We start from the raw sequence: 20840 nt of genomic DNA on the forward strand, positions 1-20840 counted from the left end.
ACGCCAGGAGCATCCGGAATAAGGTGGGTGAGCTTGCAGCATGGGTTGGTACCTGGGATTTCGATGTTGTGGCCATCTCGGAGACATGGATAGAGCAGGGACAGGAATGGTTGTTGCAGGTTCCAGGGTTTAGATGTTTCAGTAAGTGCAGGGAAGGTGGTAAAAGAGGGGGAGGTGTGGCATTGTTAGTCAAGGACAGTATTACGGTGGCAGAAAGGAAATTTGATGAGGACTCGTCTACTGAGGTAGTTTGGGCTGAGGTTAGAAACAGGAAAGGAGGTCACCCTGTTGGGAGTTTTTTATACACCTCCGAAAAGTTCCAGAGATGTAGAGGAAAGGATTGCAAAAATGATTCTGGATAGGAGCGAAAGTAACAGGGTAGTTGTTATGGGGGACTTTAACTTTACAAATATTGACTGGAAAAGCTATAGTTCCGAGTACTTTAGAGGGGTCAGTTTTTGTCCAATGTGTGCAGGAAGGCTTCCTGACACAGTATGTTGATAGACCACCAAGAGGCGAGGCCACATTGGATTTGGTACTGGGTAATGAACCAGGCCAGGTGTTGGATTTGGAGGTAGGTGAGCATTTTGGTGATAGTGACCACAATTCGATTACGTTTACCTTAGCAATGGAAAGGGATAGGTATTTACCGAAGGGCAAGAGCTATAGCTGGGGGAAAGGAAATTATGATGTGATTAGGCGAGATTTAGGTGGCATAGGTTGGGGAAGGAAACTGCAGGGGATGGGCACAATTGTAATGTGGAGCTTGTTCAAGGAACAGCTACTACGCGTCCTCAATAAATATGTACCTGTCAGGCAGGGAGGAAGCAATCGTGTGAGGGAACCGCGGTTTACTAAAGAGGTTGAATCTCTTGTGAAGAGGAAGAAGGGGACTTATGTTAAGATGAGACGTGAAGGCTCAGTTAGGGCACTTGAGAGTTACAAGTTAGCCAGGAAGGACCTAAAGAAAGAGTTAAGAGCCAGGAGGGGACATGAGAAGTCTTTGGCAGGTAGGATCAAGGAAAACCCTAAAGCTTTCTATAGGTATGTCAGGAGTAAAAGAATGACTAGGGTAAGATTAGGGCCAGTCAAGGACAGTAGTGGGAAGTTGTGCGTGGAGTCTGAAGAGATAGGAGAGGCACTAAATGAATATGTTTTGTCGGTATTCACACAGGAGAGGGACAGTGTTGTCGAGGGGAGTACTGAGATGCAGGCTGTTGGACTGGACGGGATTGAGGTTCATAAGGAGGAGGTGTTAGCAATTCTGGAAAGGGTAAAAATAGATAAGTCCCTTGGGCCGGATGGGATTTATCCTAGGATTCTCTGGCAGGCGAGAGAGGAGATTGCAGAGCCTTTGGCTTTGATCTTTGTGTCGTCATTGTCTACAGGAACAGTGTCAGAAGACTGGAGGATAGCAAATGTTGTCCCCTTGTTCAAGAAGGGGAGTAGAGACAAACCTGGTAATTATAGACCGGTGAGCCTTACTTCTGTTGTGGGCAAAGTTTTGGAAAGGATTATAAGAGATAGGATTTATAATCACCTAGAAAGGAATAATTTGATTAGGGATAGTCAGCACGGTTTTGTGAAGGGTAGGCCGTGCCTCACAAAGTTTATTGAGTTCTTTGAGAAGGTGACCAAAGAGGTGGATGAGGGTAAAGCGGTTGATGTGGTGTATATGGATTTCAGCAAAGTGTTTGATAAGGTTCCCCATGGTAAGCTATTGCAGAAAATACGGACACATGGGATTGAGGGTGATTTAGTGGTTTGGATCAGGAATTGGCTAGCTGTAAGAAAACAGAGGGTGGTGGTTGGTGGGAAATATTCATCCTGGAGTTCAGTTACTAGTGGTATACCGCAAGGATCTGTTTTGAGGCCACTGCTGTTTGTCATTTTTATAAATGACCTGGATGAGGGCATAGAAGGATGGATTAGTAAATTTGCAGATGACACTAAAGTCGGTGGAGTTGTAGACAGTGCGGAGGGAAGTGGCAGGTTACAGAGGGACATAGATAAGCTGTAGAGCTGGGCTGAGAGGTGGCAAATGGAGTTTAATGCGGAAAAGTGTGAGGTGATTCACTTTGGAAGGAGTAACAGGAATACAGAGTACTGGGCTAATGGTAAGATACTTGGTAGTGTGGATGAACAGAGGGATCTGGGTGTCCATGTGCATAGATCCCTGAAAGTTGATAGTTGAAAGTCCCAGGTTGATAGGGTTGTTAAGAAGGCATACGGTGTGTTAGCTTTTATTGGTAGAGGGATTGAGTTTTGGAGCCATGAGGTCATGCTGCAACTGTACAAAACTCTGGTGCGGCCGCACTTGGAGTATTGCGTACAGTTCTGGTCTCCGCATTATAGGAAAGATGTGGAAGTGTTGAAAAGGGTGCAGAGGAGATTTACCAGGATGTTGCCTGGTATGGTGGGAAGGTCTTATGAGGAAAGGCTGAGGGACTTGAGGTTGTTTTCATTAGAAAGAAGGTTAAGAGGTGACTTAATAAAGGCATACAAGATGATCAGAGGATTAGATAGGGTGGATAGTGAGAGCCTTTTTCCTCGGATGGTAATGGCTAACACGAGGGGACATAGCTTTAAATTGAGGGGTGAGAGACATAGGACAGATGTTAGAGGTAGGTTCTTTACTCAGAGAGTAGTAAGGGCGTTGAATGCTCTGCCTGCAGCAGTGGTGGACTCGTCAACATTAAGAGCATTCAAATGGTTATTGGATAAACATATGGATGATATTGGAATAGTGTAGGTTAGAGGGGCTTTAGATTGGTTTCACTGGTCGGTGCAACATCAAGGGCTGAAGGGCCTGTACTGTGCTGTAATGTTCTATGTACGGTATGTTTTGTCTGTGTACCTTGCAAGAAACAATACTTTTCATGTATCCCAATACATGTGACAATAATAAATCAAATCCAATCAAAATATGTTATAATGATGTCCCGGAATTTGAATGGCAGGAAGTGCCACTGAGGCTGGGAGGGGACGATCACGATAATCTTTCACGTCAATGTAAAGTGCAACTTTAGACTTCTTGTGATACTTTCTGCTCCTGTCACTGAACCTACCCAATGTGAACAGAAGCGGATAATCCCCACCAATGTTATTAGTGACATTTTCCAACTGAGGAATGAATGGCAAGTGGAGACAGTGTGTGTGTGTAGTTGAATGGTTCCAAGGTTTAGATTGCAGAGTTGAGATTGCCCTGGTTCATCTGACATAGAATCTTTACAACAACTAAATTAGCAGGACCTCTAGGGTTGTAATCTCAGGATTACTCCCTATGCCACGTGCTAGTGAGGCTAGGAATAGAAAGATAGTGCAGCTCAACACGTGGTTAAACAGCTGGTGTAGGAGGGAGGGTTTCAGATATCTGGACCATTGGAGTCTCTTCCGGGGCAAATGGGACCTGTACAAGAAGGACGGTTGCATCTAAACTGGAAGGGCATAAATATTCTGGCCGGGAGGTTTGCTAGTGTCACACGGGAGGATGTAAATTAGTTTGGCAGGGGGGTGGGAACCAAAGCAAAGGTGAATTAGCTGAAGGGGAACCAGAGAGTAGGGCCAGTACGACCCAGAGAAACAGCAGGCAGGATGGGATTGCTAATCAAAGAGGGTCTGGTGGACTGAAGTGCATCTGTTTCAATGCGAGAAGTGTTACATGTAAGGCAGATGAACCTAGAGCTCGGATTAGTACCAGGAACTACGATGTTGTTGCCATTACAGAGACTTGGTTAAGGGAAGGACAGGATTGGCAGCTTAATATTCCAAAATACAGATGTTTCAGGCAGGATAGCGGGGGATGTAAAAGGGGTGGGGGAATTGCACTACTAGTTAAGGAGAATATCACAGCTGTACTCCGGAAGGACACCTCGGAGGGCTCAGCGAGGCAATATGGGTAGAGCTCAGGAATAGGAAAGGTGTAATCACAATGTTGGGGGTTTACTATAGGCCAAAGAACAAAGAACAATACAGCACAGGAACAGGCCCTTCGGTCCTCCAAGCCTGTGCCGCTCATGTGCCCAACTAGACCATTCGTTTGTATCCCTGTATTCCCAGTCTGTTCATGTGGCTATCTAGATAAGTCTTAAACTATCCCAGCGTGTCCGCCTCAATCACCTTGCTTGGCAGTGCATTCCAGGCCCCCACCACCCTCTGTGTAAAATACGTCCCCCTGACATCTGTGTTGAACCTTGTGCCCCTCACCCTGAACCCGTGACCCCTTGTGTTCGTCACCTCTGACCTGGGAAAAAGCTTCCCACTGTTCACCCTATCTATGCCCTTCATAATTTTATACACCTCTATTAGGTCGCCCCTCATCCTCCGTCTTTCCAGGGAGAACAACCCCAGTTTACCCAATCTCTCCTCATAGCTAATACCCTCCATGCCAGGCAACATCCTGGTAAACCTTTTCTGTACTCTCTCCAAAGCCTGCACATCATTCTGGTAGTGTGGCGACCAGAACTGGACGCTGTATTCCAAATGTGGCCTAACCAACAACGTTCTATACAGGTGCAACATCATATGCCAACTTTTATATTCTATGCCCCGTCCAATAAAGGCAAGCATGCCATATGCCTTCTTGACCACCCTCTCCACCTGTGCTGCCACCTTTAAGGATCTGTGGACTTGTACACCCAGGTCCCTCTGTGTGTCTATACTCCTGATGGTTCTGCCATTTATTGTATAGCTCCCCCTTACATTAGATCTACCGAAATGCATCACTTCGTATTTATCTGGATTAAATTCCATCTGCCATTTCTCCGCCCAATGTTCCAGCCTATCTAATTCTGCTGTATTCTCTGACAATGTTCATCACTATCCGCAACTCCAGCAATCTTTGTGTCGTCCGCAAACTTACTGATCACACCAGCTACATCTTCCTCCAAATCATTTATATATATCACAAACAGCAGAGGTCCTAGTACAGAGCCCTGCGGAACACCACTAGTCACAGACCTCCAACCGGAAAAAGATCCCTCCACTGTTACCCTCTGTCTTCTATGGCTAAGCCAGTTCTCCACCCATCTAGCCAGCTCACCTTTTATCCTGTGAGATTTCACCTTTTGCACCAGCCTGCCATGAGGGACCTTGTCAAACGCTTTACTAAAATCCATATAGACGACATCCACGGCCCTTCCCTCGTCAGTCGTTTTTGTCACCTCCTCAAAATATTCAACCAAATTTGTGTGGCATGACCTCCTTCGTACAAAACCATGCTGTCTATCGCTAATGAGATTATTCAGTTCTAAATGCGCATATATCCTATCTCTAAGAATCTTCTCCAACAATTTCCCGACCACGGACGTCAAGCTCACCGGCCTATAATTACCCGGGTTATCCTTGCTACCCTTCTTAAATAACGGGACCACATTTGCTATCCTTCAATCCTCTGGGACCTCACATGTGTCCAGTGAAGAGACAAAGATTTCTGTTAGAGGCCCAGCAATTTCATCTCTTGCCTCCCTGAGGAGTCTAGAATAGATGCCATCTGGCCCTGGGAATTTGTCTGTCTTAATGTTTCCTAAAAAACCTAACACTTCCTCCCTTGTAATTGAGATTTTTTCTAACGGGTCAACACATCTCTCTGAGACACTACCAGTCAACATGTCCCTCTCCTTTGTGAATACTGATGCAAAGTATTCGTTTAGGATCTCTCCTACTTCCTTTGGTTCTAAGCATAATTCCCCTCCTTTGTCCCCGAGAGGTCCGATTTTTTCCCTAACAACCTTCTTGTTCCTAACGTATGTATAAAATGCCTTGGGATTCTCCTTAATCCTGTCTGCCAAGGAGATTTCGTGACCCCTTTTTGCCCTTCTAACTCCCAGTTTGAGTTCTTTTCTATTTCCTCTGTATTCCTCCAGTGCTCCATTGGTTTTTAGCTGCCTGGACCTCATGTATGCCTCTTTTTTCTTTTTGATTAGACCCACAATTTCACTGGTTATCCACGGCTCCCGAATCCTACCTTTCCTATCCTTCCTCTTTACAGGCACATGCCTGTCCTGCAGTCCTATCAACTGCTCCTTAAAAGACTCCCACATGCCAGATGTGGATTTACCCTCGAACAGCCTCTCCCAATCAACAGCCACCAAATCCTGCCTACTCCGGCTGTAGTTAGCCTTCCCCCAATTCAGCACCTTACCCATAGGACAACACTCATCTTTTTCCATTACTATCCTAAAGTTTACAGAATTGTGGTCACCATTTGCCACATTTCCCCTACTGAAACTTTGATGACCTGACCGGGCTCATTCCCCAGTATTAGGTCCAGTATAGCCCCCTCTCTAGTTGGACTGTCAACATATTGTTCCAAAGAACCTTCCTGTATGCATTTTATAAATTCTTCCCCGTCCAGGCCCCCAGCCCTAAGCGATTTCCAGTCTACACAAGGGAAATTAAAGTCTCCCACTACAACAACCCTATTTTTTCTGCACCTGTCCAGAATCTCCTTACATATCCGTTCCTCAACTTCCCGTGGGCTGTTGGGAGGCCTGTAGTATACCCCCAGCATAGTGACTGCGCCCTTCCTGTTTCTGAGCTCCACCCACAGTGACTCGTTACCTGACCCTTCCAAATTGTCCACCCTCTGTACCGCTGTAATATGCTCCCTAACCAGCATTGCTACTCCCCCACCTCTCCTAGCTCCTTCTCTGTCTCGCCTAAAACACTTACACCGTGGAATATTCAGCTGCCAGTCCTGTCCTTCTTTTAACCAAGTCTCTGTCACTGCAACCACATCCAAGTTTCGCGCAAGCATTAAGGCTCTAAGCTCGTCTGTCTTGCCCGTGACGCTCCTTGCATTGAAGCAGATGCACTCCAGACCTCCAGGCCCACTGAGGTCATCCTCCCCCAGAATGCTCTTCCTCTCAGATAGCCTTGTCTTGGCCCCAACCTCGTCCCCAGCCTCTATGCTTATTGATCTATTGTTCTGATTCCCACCCCCCTGCCACATTAGTTTAAACCCACCCGAACCACACTAGCAAAACTCCCAGCTAGGATATTCGTGCCCCTCCAGTTTAGGATTAACCCATCCTTCTTGTACAGGTGCCATCCTCTCTTGAAGACTTCCCAGTGATCCACGAATTTGAAACCCTCCCTCCTGCACCAGTCCTTTAGCCACGCGTTCAGCTGTACAATCTCCCTGTCCCTAGCCTCACTAGCACGTGGCAATGGGAGTAGTCGAGAGATCGCTACCCTAGAGGCCCTGCTTTTTAGCCTACTATCCAACTCCCTGAATTGCTCTCGCAGGACCTCCTTGCTCTTTCTGCCTACGTCATTTGCACCAATGTGGACAATGACGTCTGTCTGGTTACCCGCCCCTTTTAGGATGCTTCCTACCCGCTCAGAGACATCCAGGACCCCGGCACCAGGAAGGCAGACTACCATCCTGGAGTCTCGTTCGCGCCCACAGAACCGCCTGTCTGTGCCTCTAACTATTGCATCCCCCACTACTATTGCTCTCCTAGTCCCCCTCTTTCCCTTCTGAGCCACAGAGCCTGATTCCGTGCCAGAGACCTGGTCACCGTGGCTTACCCCTGGAGGGTCATCCCCCCCACAATATCCAAAACGGTATACTTATTTTGGAGGGGGACAACCACAGGGGATCCCATCACTGACTGCTCTCTCCCCTCCTCTCTCCTGTCTGTCACCCATCCCTTACTGTTAAGGGGGATAACCACCGGGGGACTCTCTGGTACATGACCTTTGCCCTTCCTAACCGTGACCCACGTGTCTTCCTCTCGTGGCCCTGGTGTGATGACCTGCCTGTAACTTCTCTCTATTGACTTCTCATTTTCCCTGTCTAGACTAAGGTCATCGAGCCGCAGCTCCAGTTCCCTAACGCGGTCTCTCAGGAGCTGCAGTTCGACGCACCTGGTGCAGATATGGACTTCCGGGAGGCTAGGCGATTCCATGAACTCCCACATCCGACACCGACAGCAACAAACTGGCCTGCCACTCATAATTACCCCTTTCTTTAAATTACTGGAAGAACGAAGAACAGAACCTACCCTGCCTCTGCCCGTTTCCTCCTAAGCCCGTTGAGCCAAAGCCCTTCAGCTCTCACTCTGCTCCCTGCTCACTCCGGTGCAGCGCTGCCCGCTGAATAGTGTGGCCTGCTTTTAAAACAACGCGCGCTAAAAAAACACTCCAAAAAACCCTTCCCAGAACACCCTGCGGCCTACTTCCGGTTTACAGTTTGAAACTTTAAAAAATAAATAAATAAAGCCCGCGAAAATGTAATTTAAAGGTCAATTTCTCACCCGAGCACTCCTGCAACAAATCGCTCCTCCTTGCCTCACCACCCAACTGCCAGTGGGAGATTGAGGAACAGATATGTAAGCAGATTTTGGCAAGGTGTAAAAGTAACAGGGTTGTTGTGGTGGGAGATTTTAACTTCCCCTATATTGATTGGGGCTCACTCAGTGCTAGGGGCATGGATGGGGCAGAGTTTGTAAGGAGCATCCAGGAGGGCTTCCTGAAACAGTATGTAGATAGTCCAACGAGGGAAGAGGCCATACTGGACCTGGTATTGGGGAATGAGCTCAGTCAGGTGGTTGATGTTTCAGTAGGGGAGCAGTTCAGGAATAGTGATCACAATTCAGTAAGCTTCAAGATATTGATGGATAAAGATAAGTGTAGTCCTCAAGTTAAGGTGCTAAATTGGGGGAAGGCTAATTACGACAATATTAGGCAGGAACTGAAGAATGTAGATTGGGGGCAGATGTTTGAGGGCAAATCAACATCTGGCATATGGGAGGCTTTCAAGTGTAAGTTGATAGGGAATCAGGACCGGCACATTCCTGTAAGATGAAGGATAAGTCTGGCAAGTTTTGGGAACCTTGGATAACAAGAGATATTGTGAGCCTAGTCAAAGGGAAATTGGAAGCATTTGTCAAAGCTAGGAGGCTGGGAACACACGAAGCAAGTGTAGAATACAAGGAAAGCTGAAAGAAACTCAAGCAAGGAGTAAGGAGGGCTAAAAGGGGTCATGAAAAAGCATTGGCCAGCAGGATTAAGGAAAATCCCAAGGCTTTTTATACATATATAAAGAGCAAGAGGGTAGCCAGGGAGAGGGCTGGCCCACTCAAAGACAAGGGAGGGAATCTATGCGTGGAGCCAGAGGAAATGGGCGAGGTATTAAATGAGTACTTTGTGTCAGTATTCACCAAAGAGAAGGACTTGGTGGATGATGAGTCTGGGAAAGGATGTGTAGATAGTTTGAGCCATGTTGAGATCAAAAAGGAGGTGGTATTGGGGTTCTTGAGAAACATTAAGGTAGACAAGTCCCCAGGGCCTGATGGGATATACCCCAGAATACTGAGAGAGGCAAGGGAGGAAATTGCTGGGGCCTTGAGAGAAATCTTTGTATCCTCACTGGCTACAGGGGAGGTCCTAGAGGATTGGAGACTACCAATGTTGTTCCTTTGTTTAAGAAGAGTGGCAAGAATAATCCAGGTAATTGCAGGTCGGTGAGCCTTACATCAGTGGTAGGGAAATTATTGGAGAGGATTCTTCGAGACAGGATTTATTCCCACTTGGAAATAAGTGGACGTATTAGTGAGAGGCAACATGGTTTTGTGAAGGGGAGGTCGTGTCTCACGAACTTGATCGAGTTTTTCGAGGAAGTGACGAAGATGATTGATGAAGGTAGGGCAGTGGATGTTGTCTACATGGACTTCAGTAAGGCCTTTGACAAGGTCCCTCATGGCAGACTGGTGCAGAAGGTGAGGTCGCGTGGAATCAGAGGTGAGCTAGCAAGGTGGATACAAAACTGGCTCGGTCAAAGACAGAGGGTAGCAGTGGAAGGGTGCGTTTCTGAATGGAAAGCTGTGACAAGTGGCATTCCTCAGGGATCAGTGCTGGGACCTTTGCTGTTTGTAATATATATATAAATGATTTGGAGGAAAATGTAACTGGTTTGATTATTAAGTTTGCGGACGACACAAAGGTTGGTGGATTTGCAGATAGCGATGAAGACCATCAGAGGATACAGCAGCATATAGATCAGTTGGAGACTTGGGCAAAGAGATGGCAGATAGAGTTTAATCCGGACAAATGCGAGGTAATACATTTTTGAAGGTCTAATAGAGATAGGAAATATACAGTAAATGGCAGAACCCTTAAGAGTATTGATAGGCAAAGGGATCGGGTGTACAGATACACAGGTCACTGAAAGTGGCAATGCAGGTGGAGAAGGTAGTCAAGAAGGTATACGGCATGCTTGCCTTCATTGGCCGGGGCATTGAGCTAAAAATTGGCAAGTCGTGTTGCAGCTTTATAGAACCTTAGTTAGGCCACACTTGGAATATAGTGTTCAATTCTGGTCGCCACACTACCAGAAGGATGTGGAGCTTTGGAGAGAGTACAGAAAAGATTTACCAGGATGTTGCCTGGTATGGAGGGCATTAGCTATGAGGAGAGGTTGGAGAAACTTGGTTTGTTCTCACTGGAACGATGGAGGTTGAGGGGCGACCTGATAGAAGTCTACAAGATTATGAGAGGCATGGACAGAGTGGATAGTCAGAAGCTTTTTCCCAGGGTGGAAGAGTCAATTACTAGGGGACACAGGTTTAAGGTGCAAGGGGCAAGGTTTAAAGGAGATGTACGAGGCAGATTTTTTACACAGAAAATAGTGAGTGCCTGGAACTCGTTGCCGGGGGAGGTGGTGGAAGCGGATACAGTAGTGACTTTTAAGGGACGTCTTGACAAATACATGAATAGGATGGGAATAGAGGGATATGGTCCCCGGAAGGGTAGGGGGTTTTAATTAAGTCGGGCAGCATGGTCGGTGCAGGCTTGGAGGGCTGAAGGGCCTGTTCCTGTGCTATAATTTTCTTTGTTCTAAAGAATGATTTTCCCAAATGTATTTGAATCAAGTTGCAGAGAAGAATGTGAAAAAAAAACGTTGTTTACAACACCCAGATTTTCCTAAAGTAATCTGAATAATTTGTATATTAAAATAAAACTGATTTAAACGGTTTTAAAGATTTAATTTACCAGTTGTAAGATGGTCAAATATCGTTTCCACCAGAGATATTTTTGGAACTGTGGACCACAAGCTGCTAATCCGTAGTATAGATACATAACAACATGGATGACAGCATTCATATGAGCTCCAAAAAAAGCTGAAATTGCAAAAGAACAAGTTACTGACGTCACAGAAATACATTCAAGTTTAACAATTGGCAATTAATATTTTCATAATCTCAAAGTTTTTCAAATTGTGAAAAATGTATATCATATTTGACTTTTCACAGTATATTCAATATTTTGTGATTCACCCCAGTTAATGGCTCAGACAGCTTCAGTTATTGATATTTTCTTGTTTGACTGACACTTTTGCAATAATGACCCTCTTCACTCCATCCTTCCTAGTGTCTATAATTGTTTTAATACATCATCTATATCTGAGAAATTGGAGAGTGCTAAATAACCCCAAGGGGGTAAATTAAAACTCAGATTTCTACAAAATTAGGTTTCAAGCGAAATGTCCCTCACTTTAAAAGTTACTTTTTATTACAGGATACATTTCAGTTTCATCTGCCTTCCTATTATCTTTCTCATTATTGAATTAGTTCAGTCTACATGTATAAATGGGTTCCCTCTGGACAAAGGGGAGAAACAATCCCTGAGAATTCTGTTTCGAAGATGCCTATTTGCTTACACAATTTAAAAATGAGATCAGCTTTTATATCCTCACAGTAGTTACACTAATCTTACACACAAGTTCATACTCTAGATTCTCAAGAGTGACTCTTTATAAACTGCAATCACAAGGCCTGATTTTAACTCAGAATGGGAATCATGCACAGGCTGAGGAGAGCAACAAAATCCCTTGACATATGTACAGAAAACAGCAATTGGTTGGTTGATGGAATTGGAATACCAGGCACTCAGGTTGTTTGGTGAGACCAGAAGAAAGGTTATTGGTACTCGGTTAAGTCACAGTAGAAAGTTAACGAGAGAGTCTCAGAATTTGGATGGGTAGAGAGCACTCCTGCACTTTGTCAATTAGGATCTAATTTGGCTCTGGTCACTATTTCAAGAGTTCCAATTTTCCTTACTTATCCTGCAAAATTACTTTAAATACAGATCGAGCATTAACATAGCATTATACACTTAAGAGCCACACGAAAGAACTGTAAACCAAAATCACCAAACTTATTGAATGACCCCTAATAAAGAAATCGCCAACATGATTTCACATTTTGTAACTTTTACTTTAACATGAATCAGAACCAATGTAAATTAAACATGAACCAACAGGCGAATGATACTTAAAAAAATTGCATTTTTACTAGTTAATGCAACAAAATTACCTTGTCACAATGCCAAGCACCTGCATCACTCCCCACACCAATGTGGCACTATGTAGCTATACAGTTCCACAATATGCTGTTCTTTTATTCATGCAAGGTAGGTCAGGTCAGGAGTCCTTTCCAACAGCAACTTTTACCTCAAAGTTTCATGAGAATGATTACCATCAGCAAGGCACACATCTACAAACCTTCTCTCCCTCAGGTCATGACAATCCTTATGGTGTAGTTTCCCAGAGTTCAACCGACCAACCAATAACACCATGGTCCAGCCACTTCTGGGGAAAAACCCAGTTCTTTAAAACCTCAAAGTTTTTCACCCAGCTTTCCAGGTTTTGAATGCTTTTTTAGCCAGATCTCACATTTCCTCCAAAAGCTCCTGTCTCCTGTTCTGCCAAACAGAAAAACTGATCTCTTTCTGTGTGATTTTCTTCTTCTGCTCACAAGAGTTCAATATGTTTCTCTTTCCGTTTCTACGTCTGGGCTTTCACCCTTCAGCTCCTCTCACCGCTCTCATTTCTGTCTGCCAGACGCATGGCTTCTTTTTAAATTCCCTTCCTGATGGTATTGTTTCAGGTCAAGGGTCACCAACTCAAAGACCAGTATTATTTATTATCCAAAACATTACAATTGATGCAAGCTTTTACAGTCTGTTTCACTCTTTAAAAAATTAGATTTCATAGACCCAAAGAAATTACATATTTTCCTTACTGTACTGCTCCCAGGTCAAAGTTTGCTACACTAAGGAAGGATGAATTCTAAGAGTTCATCTCTAATTTGACCACAAAAGTTAATGAAGGGCAGGATTTGCCAATCTTATCCATTCCTGTCCCGCTGCCAGCAAAAATGGAGAATTTGGCACTCATCAAAACTCATTCACTGCAGTGGCACCAGAGAATCTGAGCTGTGGACAAGGTCAGAGGTTTCGGCAATTATCTCAATCTACCTTAGGTGAGGAGCTGTGGGATCTATATTCCACTTATGATGTTAATCATAGCGTACCATAACATACAAATCATATGCTTTGCCTCTTCATTCATCTTTTTTTTCGCTTATAAACATTGCAACACAAGTCATGTGTTTTTAATGCATTATGGCCTTGTTTTGAAAGATGACAAAATGTTTGCCACTCTTGTGCAGTAACCTGCAATTCTACCTAACCTACTTTAATTCAATTTATTTTGATATAACTGATTTGAATGCCAAGTATGATGAGATATCAAAGAACATTAAATTGCCTACCTTTACATTTCTCAGGATTTCCCTCAATAACTATAAGACTAATTGACAAGCATAAACAATGATATATCACAACAGCATGAACTGTTTTCTTGATCTGTTTAAAGGCTCCCAGCGAATAAGGTTAAATATCCTCATAAAATTGCAGTTATTGACCCTAATTTTGAAGTTATGATGACAGCAACGTGTGCAGTTATACACAGAAATAAAAGAGTTGCTACTTTTAAAGCAGTAATTTGCTACTCTTCCACATGCTGTGCAGCAATCTTTAGAAATCAGAGAACTGACTAGAACTTTTCATTTTATGTTGTAATAAACTATTAAAACATCTGAAAAAGTTAGGCTTTGCTTTTGAGATGCAAGTAACTTTGGCAGAACTAATCTGAACAGCCTCTCTGGCTTGGAAAATTAATTTTACGTTTGTGTAATGCCAAATATTTTGGTGATAAACCTTCCATAATTTTTAATATATGTTTTGAAAAGCTCATTACATTTCAGCTTCTAATATCAATGTGCGAATCTTTATTTCCCTCTGTAAAGTTTATTAAAAAAGAATAATTTTACTTTCTGGTTTGCTGTCTATGAGAATTCCTCAATGTGACTGACTGCTTACCCTCTTTGATGAAATCATGTTGCTGGATGTCTGGTGATCTGCTTGACTTAGTGTCTAATTTAAACTAACATTGAGATAAGGCAAATCCACGCCATAATGATCGCTAGATCTTTGTAGACAACTTTCTTTAAGATCATCAGTAAGTGCCATTGCTTTGCCGCTGACTGCAAAATCTGGGCTATTATAATTGGTATGCACTGGAAAGATTTTTCTCTTTCGACATTGACGCTTTAAACTAAACAAATTGGAAGTAGAATTTTGGGCAATCACACATTCAGATAGATACTCAAAGATTTTCCCATGTTGTAACTGACACCTAATCACAAGAGCGGAAAATACCTCCCAATCATAAAAGCTGGAACACCTTAAAACATTTGCGCCTTGTGAGATTATGTTCTACAGCCAACTATAAATGAAACAAATATATATAAATGTAGTATTGCAGCATTTTATGCAAATATATGCAGTACTTTATATTTTCCTCTTTTGTACTAATTTATCATGTCTCTAACTTACTTACATTTCATCATGACTTCAAGACAGACCCATAATTTGAAATGTGCTACCATAGAGATATAGACCTCTATAGACTACATAGACTACACGATTGCTTAATTACTCAGCACTTCTTTTCGTTTTGCAACTTGATTTTGATATACATTTAGTTCCCCTGATAATCAGATGTCTATGATTATATCAGGCAATTCTCCTTTTGTACTCACATTGCCCTCCTGCTACCCATTTGATTCCGATCCACCAGAGGGTAAACATTGTGAAGTGATGATATACGTGCAGAAAGCTGACCTGGTTAAATTTCTTCCTCAATATAAAAAATGCTGTGTCCAAATATTCAATCCCTTTTGAAACATAATACCACCACAAGGCCGAAGCTATCTGTGATTAACAAGAAAACATTGTAATGAATAAAACTATTTCAACAATTAAAGAAAAATATGAATTTAACAAGTACATTTCTAAAATAATAATTTTACAAAATTGTAAAATAAAAATGGCAAAAACTGGAAATCTGAACCAAAACGGTTGCTTGAAATTTTTAAAAATTCATTTGTGGGATGTGGGTGTCGCTGGCTAGGCCAATATTTATTGCCCATCTCTAGTTTTCCTTCATGCATAACAAAATGGCTAATGTTTGAAAGAGGCAAAAAGTTTGAGTGACACTCCAAAAAAGTTGCTATCAGTGGAAGCGCAAGAAACTATGTTGGAAAAACCCAACTAGTTTGCTAACGTCCTTTAGAGAATGAAACCTGCCATTCCTACCTGGTCTATTCTTTCTGTAAACCTAGATCCATACCAAAGTGGTTAACTTTTAACTGTCCTCTAAAATGTCCTAGCAAGCAGTTCAATAAGCACCTTCTAAGGGCAATAAGGGATGAGGAATCCCTTCGAACAACACCCACATACCAAGAATTAATTTTTTTAAATGAATCATCATTCCAATACTATGATTGTTACATATCAAAAAGCTTTTAACAAAAACAAAGGAAGGAAGGGAGGAACAGAAGAATGGCTAGACAACATGAAGTTGGGTTACATATCAGAGGAGGTGATTTTGAGCAAAAGATGGGGATGATGGCCGATGATCGGGGATGGGGTGGTGTAGGGAAGTGCCGACTCTGATCGGGGGAGGGGAGCCCCTGAGACGTCCATGATGGAATGGAGGTTTACTCAGGTTCCGATCGGGGTGCCCCATAAAGTGGGGTTTTAAGGCCCTGCCCCCCTGTATGATGGCGTGAAACATGCTCCCTTGATATTTTTTTGGCAGACTGTTGTAAGATCTGGAGAGAAAATGAATCGGTTTCTCTGAAGAGAGACATGCTAGTTTTCTCACCGGAAATACACTGCCATTTTCTGGTAAGATTTCGCGCAGGGTGTATTTTGTAGCTTATTACAAGCAACACTATGGCACACACATTTCCTGGAAACAAAAATCATTTCTATTTAAAGACTAAATATCTCTCCCCTCCCTGCCCCCCCCCCCCAAACCTAATCTTAAATCCTTTCCTTCCAAATGATTCTTGATGATCTCTCTCAAAACCGAAACACACTTTACCATGGGGATGACAGAAGGATACTATTTGACACTGTGCATTGCAATGAAGGAAATGAAACATCACCAGAGGGAAATTATACGTTTAGCAGTATTGGAAAGCAAAATTATGTGGATGAAGGCACATGGGCATTAAAGCATCGTAAAAGACTTTTCCCTTTGTGCATGTGGCATTTTTCTGTCCAGGACATAGAGGATGCTGGAATAGAGAATACATGCATTTATCTTAAATTTTTAACAATTATTTATTCAGGGGATGTGGACATCACTGGCTGGGGCCTTGAACTGAGTGGCTTGCTACTTTCTATGCCATTTAAGATCGACCACATTATAGTGGGTCCAGAGTCACATGTAGGCCAAATTTCCTTCCCTAAAAGACATTAGTGAACCTGACAGGTTTTTACAACAATCGATAATGGTTTTATGGTCATCATTAGATTTGTAATTCCAGATTTTATTGAATTCAAATTTCACCATCTGCTGAGGTGGGATTTGAATCCAGGGCCCTAGAGCATTACTGTGGGTCTCTGGATAACTAGTCCAGCGACAGTCCCACTATGCATCTGCCTCCACATCTTAAATACAAGTTAAGATATGAGAATGTTCCTGCCCATTACTTGTCTATTAAAATTTTAAGTGTTAGTTCTCAGGAATTGCACAACTAAGGAAAGTACTTACCCGCACTTCATTGACATCATCAGTGTAGTTCACAGTCTGGCAAATATAACTGTATCCTGCTGCTCTTGCTGCAAAGAAGAGCTGTAAAGAATAATAAATCATCATAAGTGATGGTACAGTTGAACAAAAAGAACAGACTGCAACATTATTTTAAGTCTGTGGTTGAAAAACTGTATAAATTTCCATTTCATAGCATCATAGAATTTTACAGGCCCAGCAAGTCTGCACCTGCTCCCAAAAGAGCTACCCAGCCATTCACCAGCCTTATCTCTGTAGCTCTCTAAAAAGATCACTTTCAAATATGAATCCAGCTCTCTTTTGAAACCGACTATGGAATCTGCCTTCATCACTCTCCCAGGCAGCACATTCCAAATCCCAACAACTCTCCGAGTAAAGACGTTTCTCCTCATCTCACTCCTAGCTCTCCTGCTGACCATCTTGAAATTGTGATCCCCTAGTCACTCACGTACCAACTAGTGGAAACAAAGTATCCTTCTTTACTCTGTCAAAATTGATAATAATTTTGAACACCTTAATAAAGTCACCTCTTAATTTTCACTGCTCCAAGGAGAATAAGCCCAATTTCTGTAATCTTTCCTTGTATCTAAAATTCCTCATTCCTGGTATAATTCTAGTAAATCTCCTTTGCACTCTCTCTAGGGCTTTAACATCCTTCCTTAAATAAAGTGCTCAGAACTGAACACAATATCCCAAATGTAGTCTGACCAATGACTTGTAGAGGTGTAGCATCGCTTCCTTGCTTTTATACTCCATGCCTCAATTTATAAACCCAAGGATCCTATAAGCCTTCTTAACAACTGTTTCAACTTGCCTGGCCACCTTCAGAGAATTATGTACTAGAACTCGAGGTCCCTCTGCTCCTACACTCCCCTCAGCCTGTATTTTTACCCATGTTTCTTTTACCAGAATGCATTACCTCACATTTCACTGCACTAAAATTCATCTGCCAGATGTCTGTCCATTTGGCCAACAGTCAATGGCCCTGAAGCTCCTCAGCATCATCCTTACAATTCACTATTCTCCCTAAATCATTTATATAAATCAGAAAAAACAAAGGTGCCAACACTGATCCCTGGGGAACACCACTTTCAACTTGCCTCCAGTCTGAGAAATGCCCATCTATTACCAACCCTCTGTTTCCTATCCCTGAGCCAACTTCTAATCCATGCTGCCAAGGATCCATCAATCACAAACATTTCTAATTTGATAACCAACCTGCCACGTGGCACCATATCAAATGCTTTCTGAAAGTCCAAAAATACAACATCCACAGCATTACCCTCATCCACTGCCTGTGTCACCTTGTCAAAGAACTCAGTTCAATTTGTCAGACATGACCTGCCCTAGACAAAGCCACGTTGACAGTCTAGTGTTAACTTATTTTTCTCGAAGCAAATATCTTATCCTGTATTATGGCCTCCATAACTTTTCCCGTTATTGATATCAAGCTGACAGGTCTGTAGTTTCCCAGGTTATCCTTTGCTCTTTATCAACAATATCACATTTGCAATCCTCCAGCCCCTTGGGACTAATCCTGTGTTCAGAGAGGCCTGGAAAATTTCTGTCAACTGCTCCACAATTTGCTCCCTTACCTCTCCCAGTAATCTAGGATATGTCCCATCCAAGCCTGGCGACTTCTCCACCTGGAGAGCTGCCAGCCTTATTAGCACCTCTTCTTTACTGTTCAGGTGCTCGACGCCCATATTTTCAACTGAGCTTTTGTCACCATCTTCTAATTTGGTAAACACAGCAACAAAGTATTCATTTAGTACCTCTGCCATACCCTCGGCTTCAGTGAGCAGTTTACCCTGCTTGTCCCTTATGGGCTCCATTCTATTCTTCACTAATCTTTTACCATTAATATATCTGAAGAACATTTTACTATTTGTTTTAGTGCAGCCTGCCATCCTTTCCTCATTCTTCCTCTTAGCCTTCTTTATTCCAGCCTTAGCCTCTCTCCTGCATTTGAGATACTCTTCCTGATTTCTATTGCTATTGTTATTCCGGCATGCATCATATGCCTCTTTTCTCTTCCTTACTTTCTCATCAATATCCTTAGTCATCCAGGGTACCCTAATTTTGGATACCCCGTATTTATTTCTCATGGGTAGGTACCTCGCTTGCACCCTATAGATCTCTCCTTTGAAAGTCTCCCATTTTTCATTCACTGTTTTATCCACCAAAATGTGTTTCCAATCAACCTGCTCCAGTTCAACTTTTAGAGGAATAGCGCAAGATCTCAATTAAATAAGCATCGATAGTAATGTGGCTGTGATTCTTTCACAAGAATTTTGCTGGATATCTGCTTCTCACTTGCAAATTTCAACAACATATAATAAAGGAAATAAATAGAAGATCTTGTAATTCGCTAGAAATACCTTTAGATCATCAAAATTTAGTGTCAGCAATCATTTTGCATTTCCTAATTTACAACAATGACTGCAGTTCAAAAGTACTTCATTGGCTGTTAAAGCGCTATAAGATGCCCTGAGACTGTGAAAGATGCTATGGAAATGCAAGTCTCTCTTACTTCTAAATTTACATACGAACTTATATATTTTCTTATTTGTTATTAGACAAACAGGAGTCACTCATGAAACATCGGATTTGGAGGCTACTTAGTGCTGGTGATCATTCTTCAGCTTGTACTGGCAGCCTACGTTTTTGAATGTGAGGATAATCTGCTATCTTCTAGGTAAATGGGCGGGCAAGAACAGCCTGGTCAACTTAATTTCCCATAACCCCACACATTTATCCTGCTAATCCCCTGACACTAGGGTCAATTTAGCAAGGCCAATCAACCTATCCCGCACATCTTTGGACTGTGGGAGGAAACCAAAGCACTCGGAGGAAACCCACGCAGACACAGGGAGAATGTACAAACTCCACACAGACAATGACCCGAGGCTGGAATTGAACTCGGGTCCCTGGCACTGTGAGGCAGCAGTGCTAACCACTGTGCCACCGTGCTGCCCCACAATAAATAATTGAGGCTTAAAGCATAGATGAATTTGAGGGGAACCTAAAGAAGGTTAATTCCTTCTTATAGTGCCCTGAATTACACAGTTGGAGGAATGAAAGAAGGGAAAGAGTGGGAAGGAAAGAACTTTGTCTATTCAGAGGTTGTAAAAGCTAAGTGCACTGCAGTCAATAAAGCACTTTTGAAGTACAGTCACAATTGTAATGCAGAGAAATGTTCCAGCCAATATGGACACCGAGGTAAATGATAATGAGGTAAATGACCAAATAGGCCATCTGTTTTGCTGCAACACAGCTTGAGCCAACTTTCATCAGGTGTCAAGCAGAAAAGATGTCATTAGAAAATTTTGGGGGTAACTTATTGATTTTTCCTCTGTCATTTATGTACCAAAGTAAAAACAGACAGAATAGATATTCAGCTTCTGCTGCAGTGCCCATCTACTTCTCAGGAACTTTGCAATTAATCTATCCTTTCAATCTTTCCAGTTTTCACGTAACATCTCCATATGGAAATGCTGCCAAGATTGGCAATTCATTACCTTGAGATCCAAATGCTGTATGCTCTGAATTCCAACAGATTGAACAGGCTATAGCTCACTTTTTTACCAAAGAGAAGACTAAAAGGTGACCTGATAGAGGTCTTTAAAATTATGAAGTGGTTCACTAACGTAAACGTAGAGAATGTTACCACTTGTGGTGAAGCCCAAAATTAGGGGCCATTACTATAAGACAGTCACTATCAAATCCAATAGGAATTCAGGAGAAACCTCTTTAGCCAGAGAATGGTTAGAATAGAGTAGACCATAGAATTCCTACAATGCAGAAGGAGGCCGTTCGGCCCATCGAGTCTGCACCGACCACAATCCCCCCAGGCCCTATTTCCATAACCCCACACATTTATCCTGCTAATCCCCCGACACTAGGG

At 42.8% G+C, this 20840-nt stretch overlaps 1 protein-coding gene across 3 annotated transcripts in view; it reads right to left on the bottom strand.

Annotated features, from left to right (window-relative positions):
- Positions 1 to 20840, bottom strand: part of elovl4a (ELOVL fatty acid elongase 4a) — a 70256-nt gene that overhangs the window by 5741 nt on the left and 43675 nt on the right. For all 3 annotated transcript variants that reach the window (XM_078212447.1, XM_078212445.1, XM_078212446.1), the window contains exons 4-6: positions 16916 to 16996; positions 14892 to 15063; positions 10999 to 11126 (exon numbers count right to left, since the gene is read on the bottom strand). In XM_078212447.1, coding sequence (XP_078068573.1) covers positions 10999 to 11126; positions 14892 to 15063; positions 16916 to 16996 — 381 coding nt within the window. The remainder of the gene's footprint in view (positions 1 to 10998; positions 11127 to 14891; positions 15064 to 16915; positions 16997 to 20840) is intronic.

Source organism: Mustelus asterias, chromosome 5 (genome assembly GCF_964213995.1).
Source record: "Mustelus asterias chromosome 5, sMusAst1.hap1.1, whole genome shotgun sequence".
In the NCBI taxonomy this organism is placed as follows: Eukaryota; Metazoa; Chordata; class Chondrichthyes; order Carcharhiniformes; family Triakidae; genus Mustelus; species Mustelus asterias.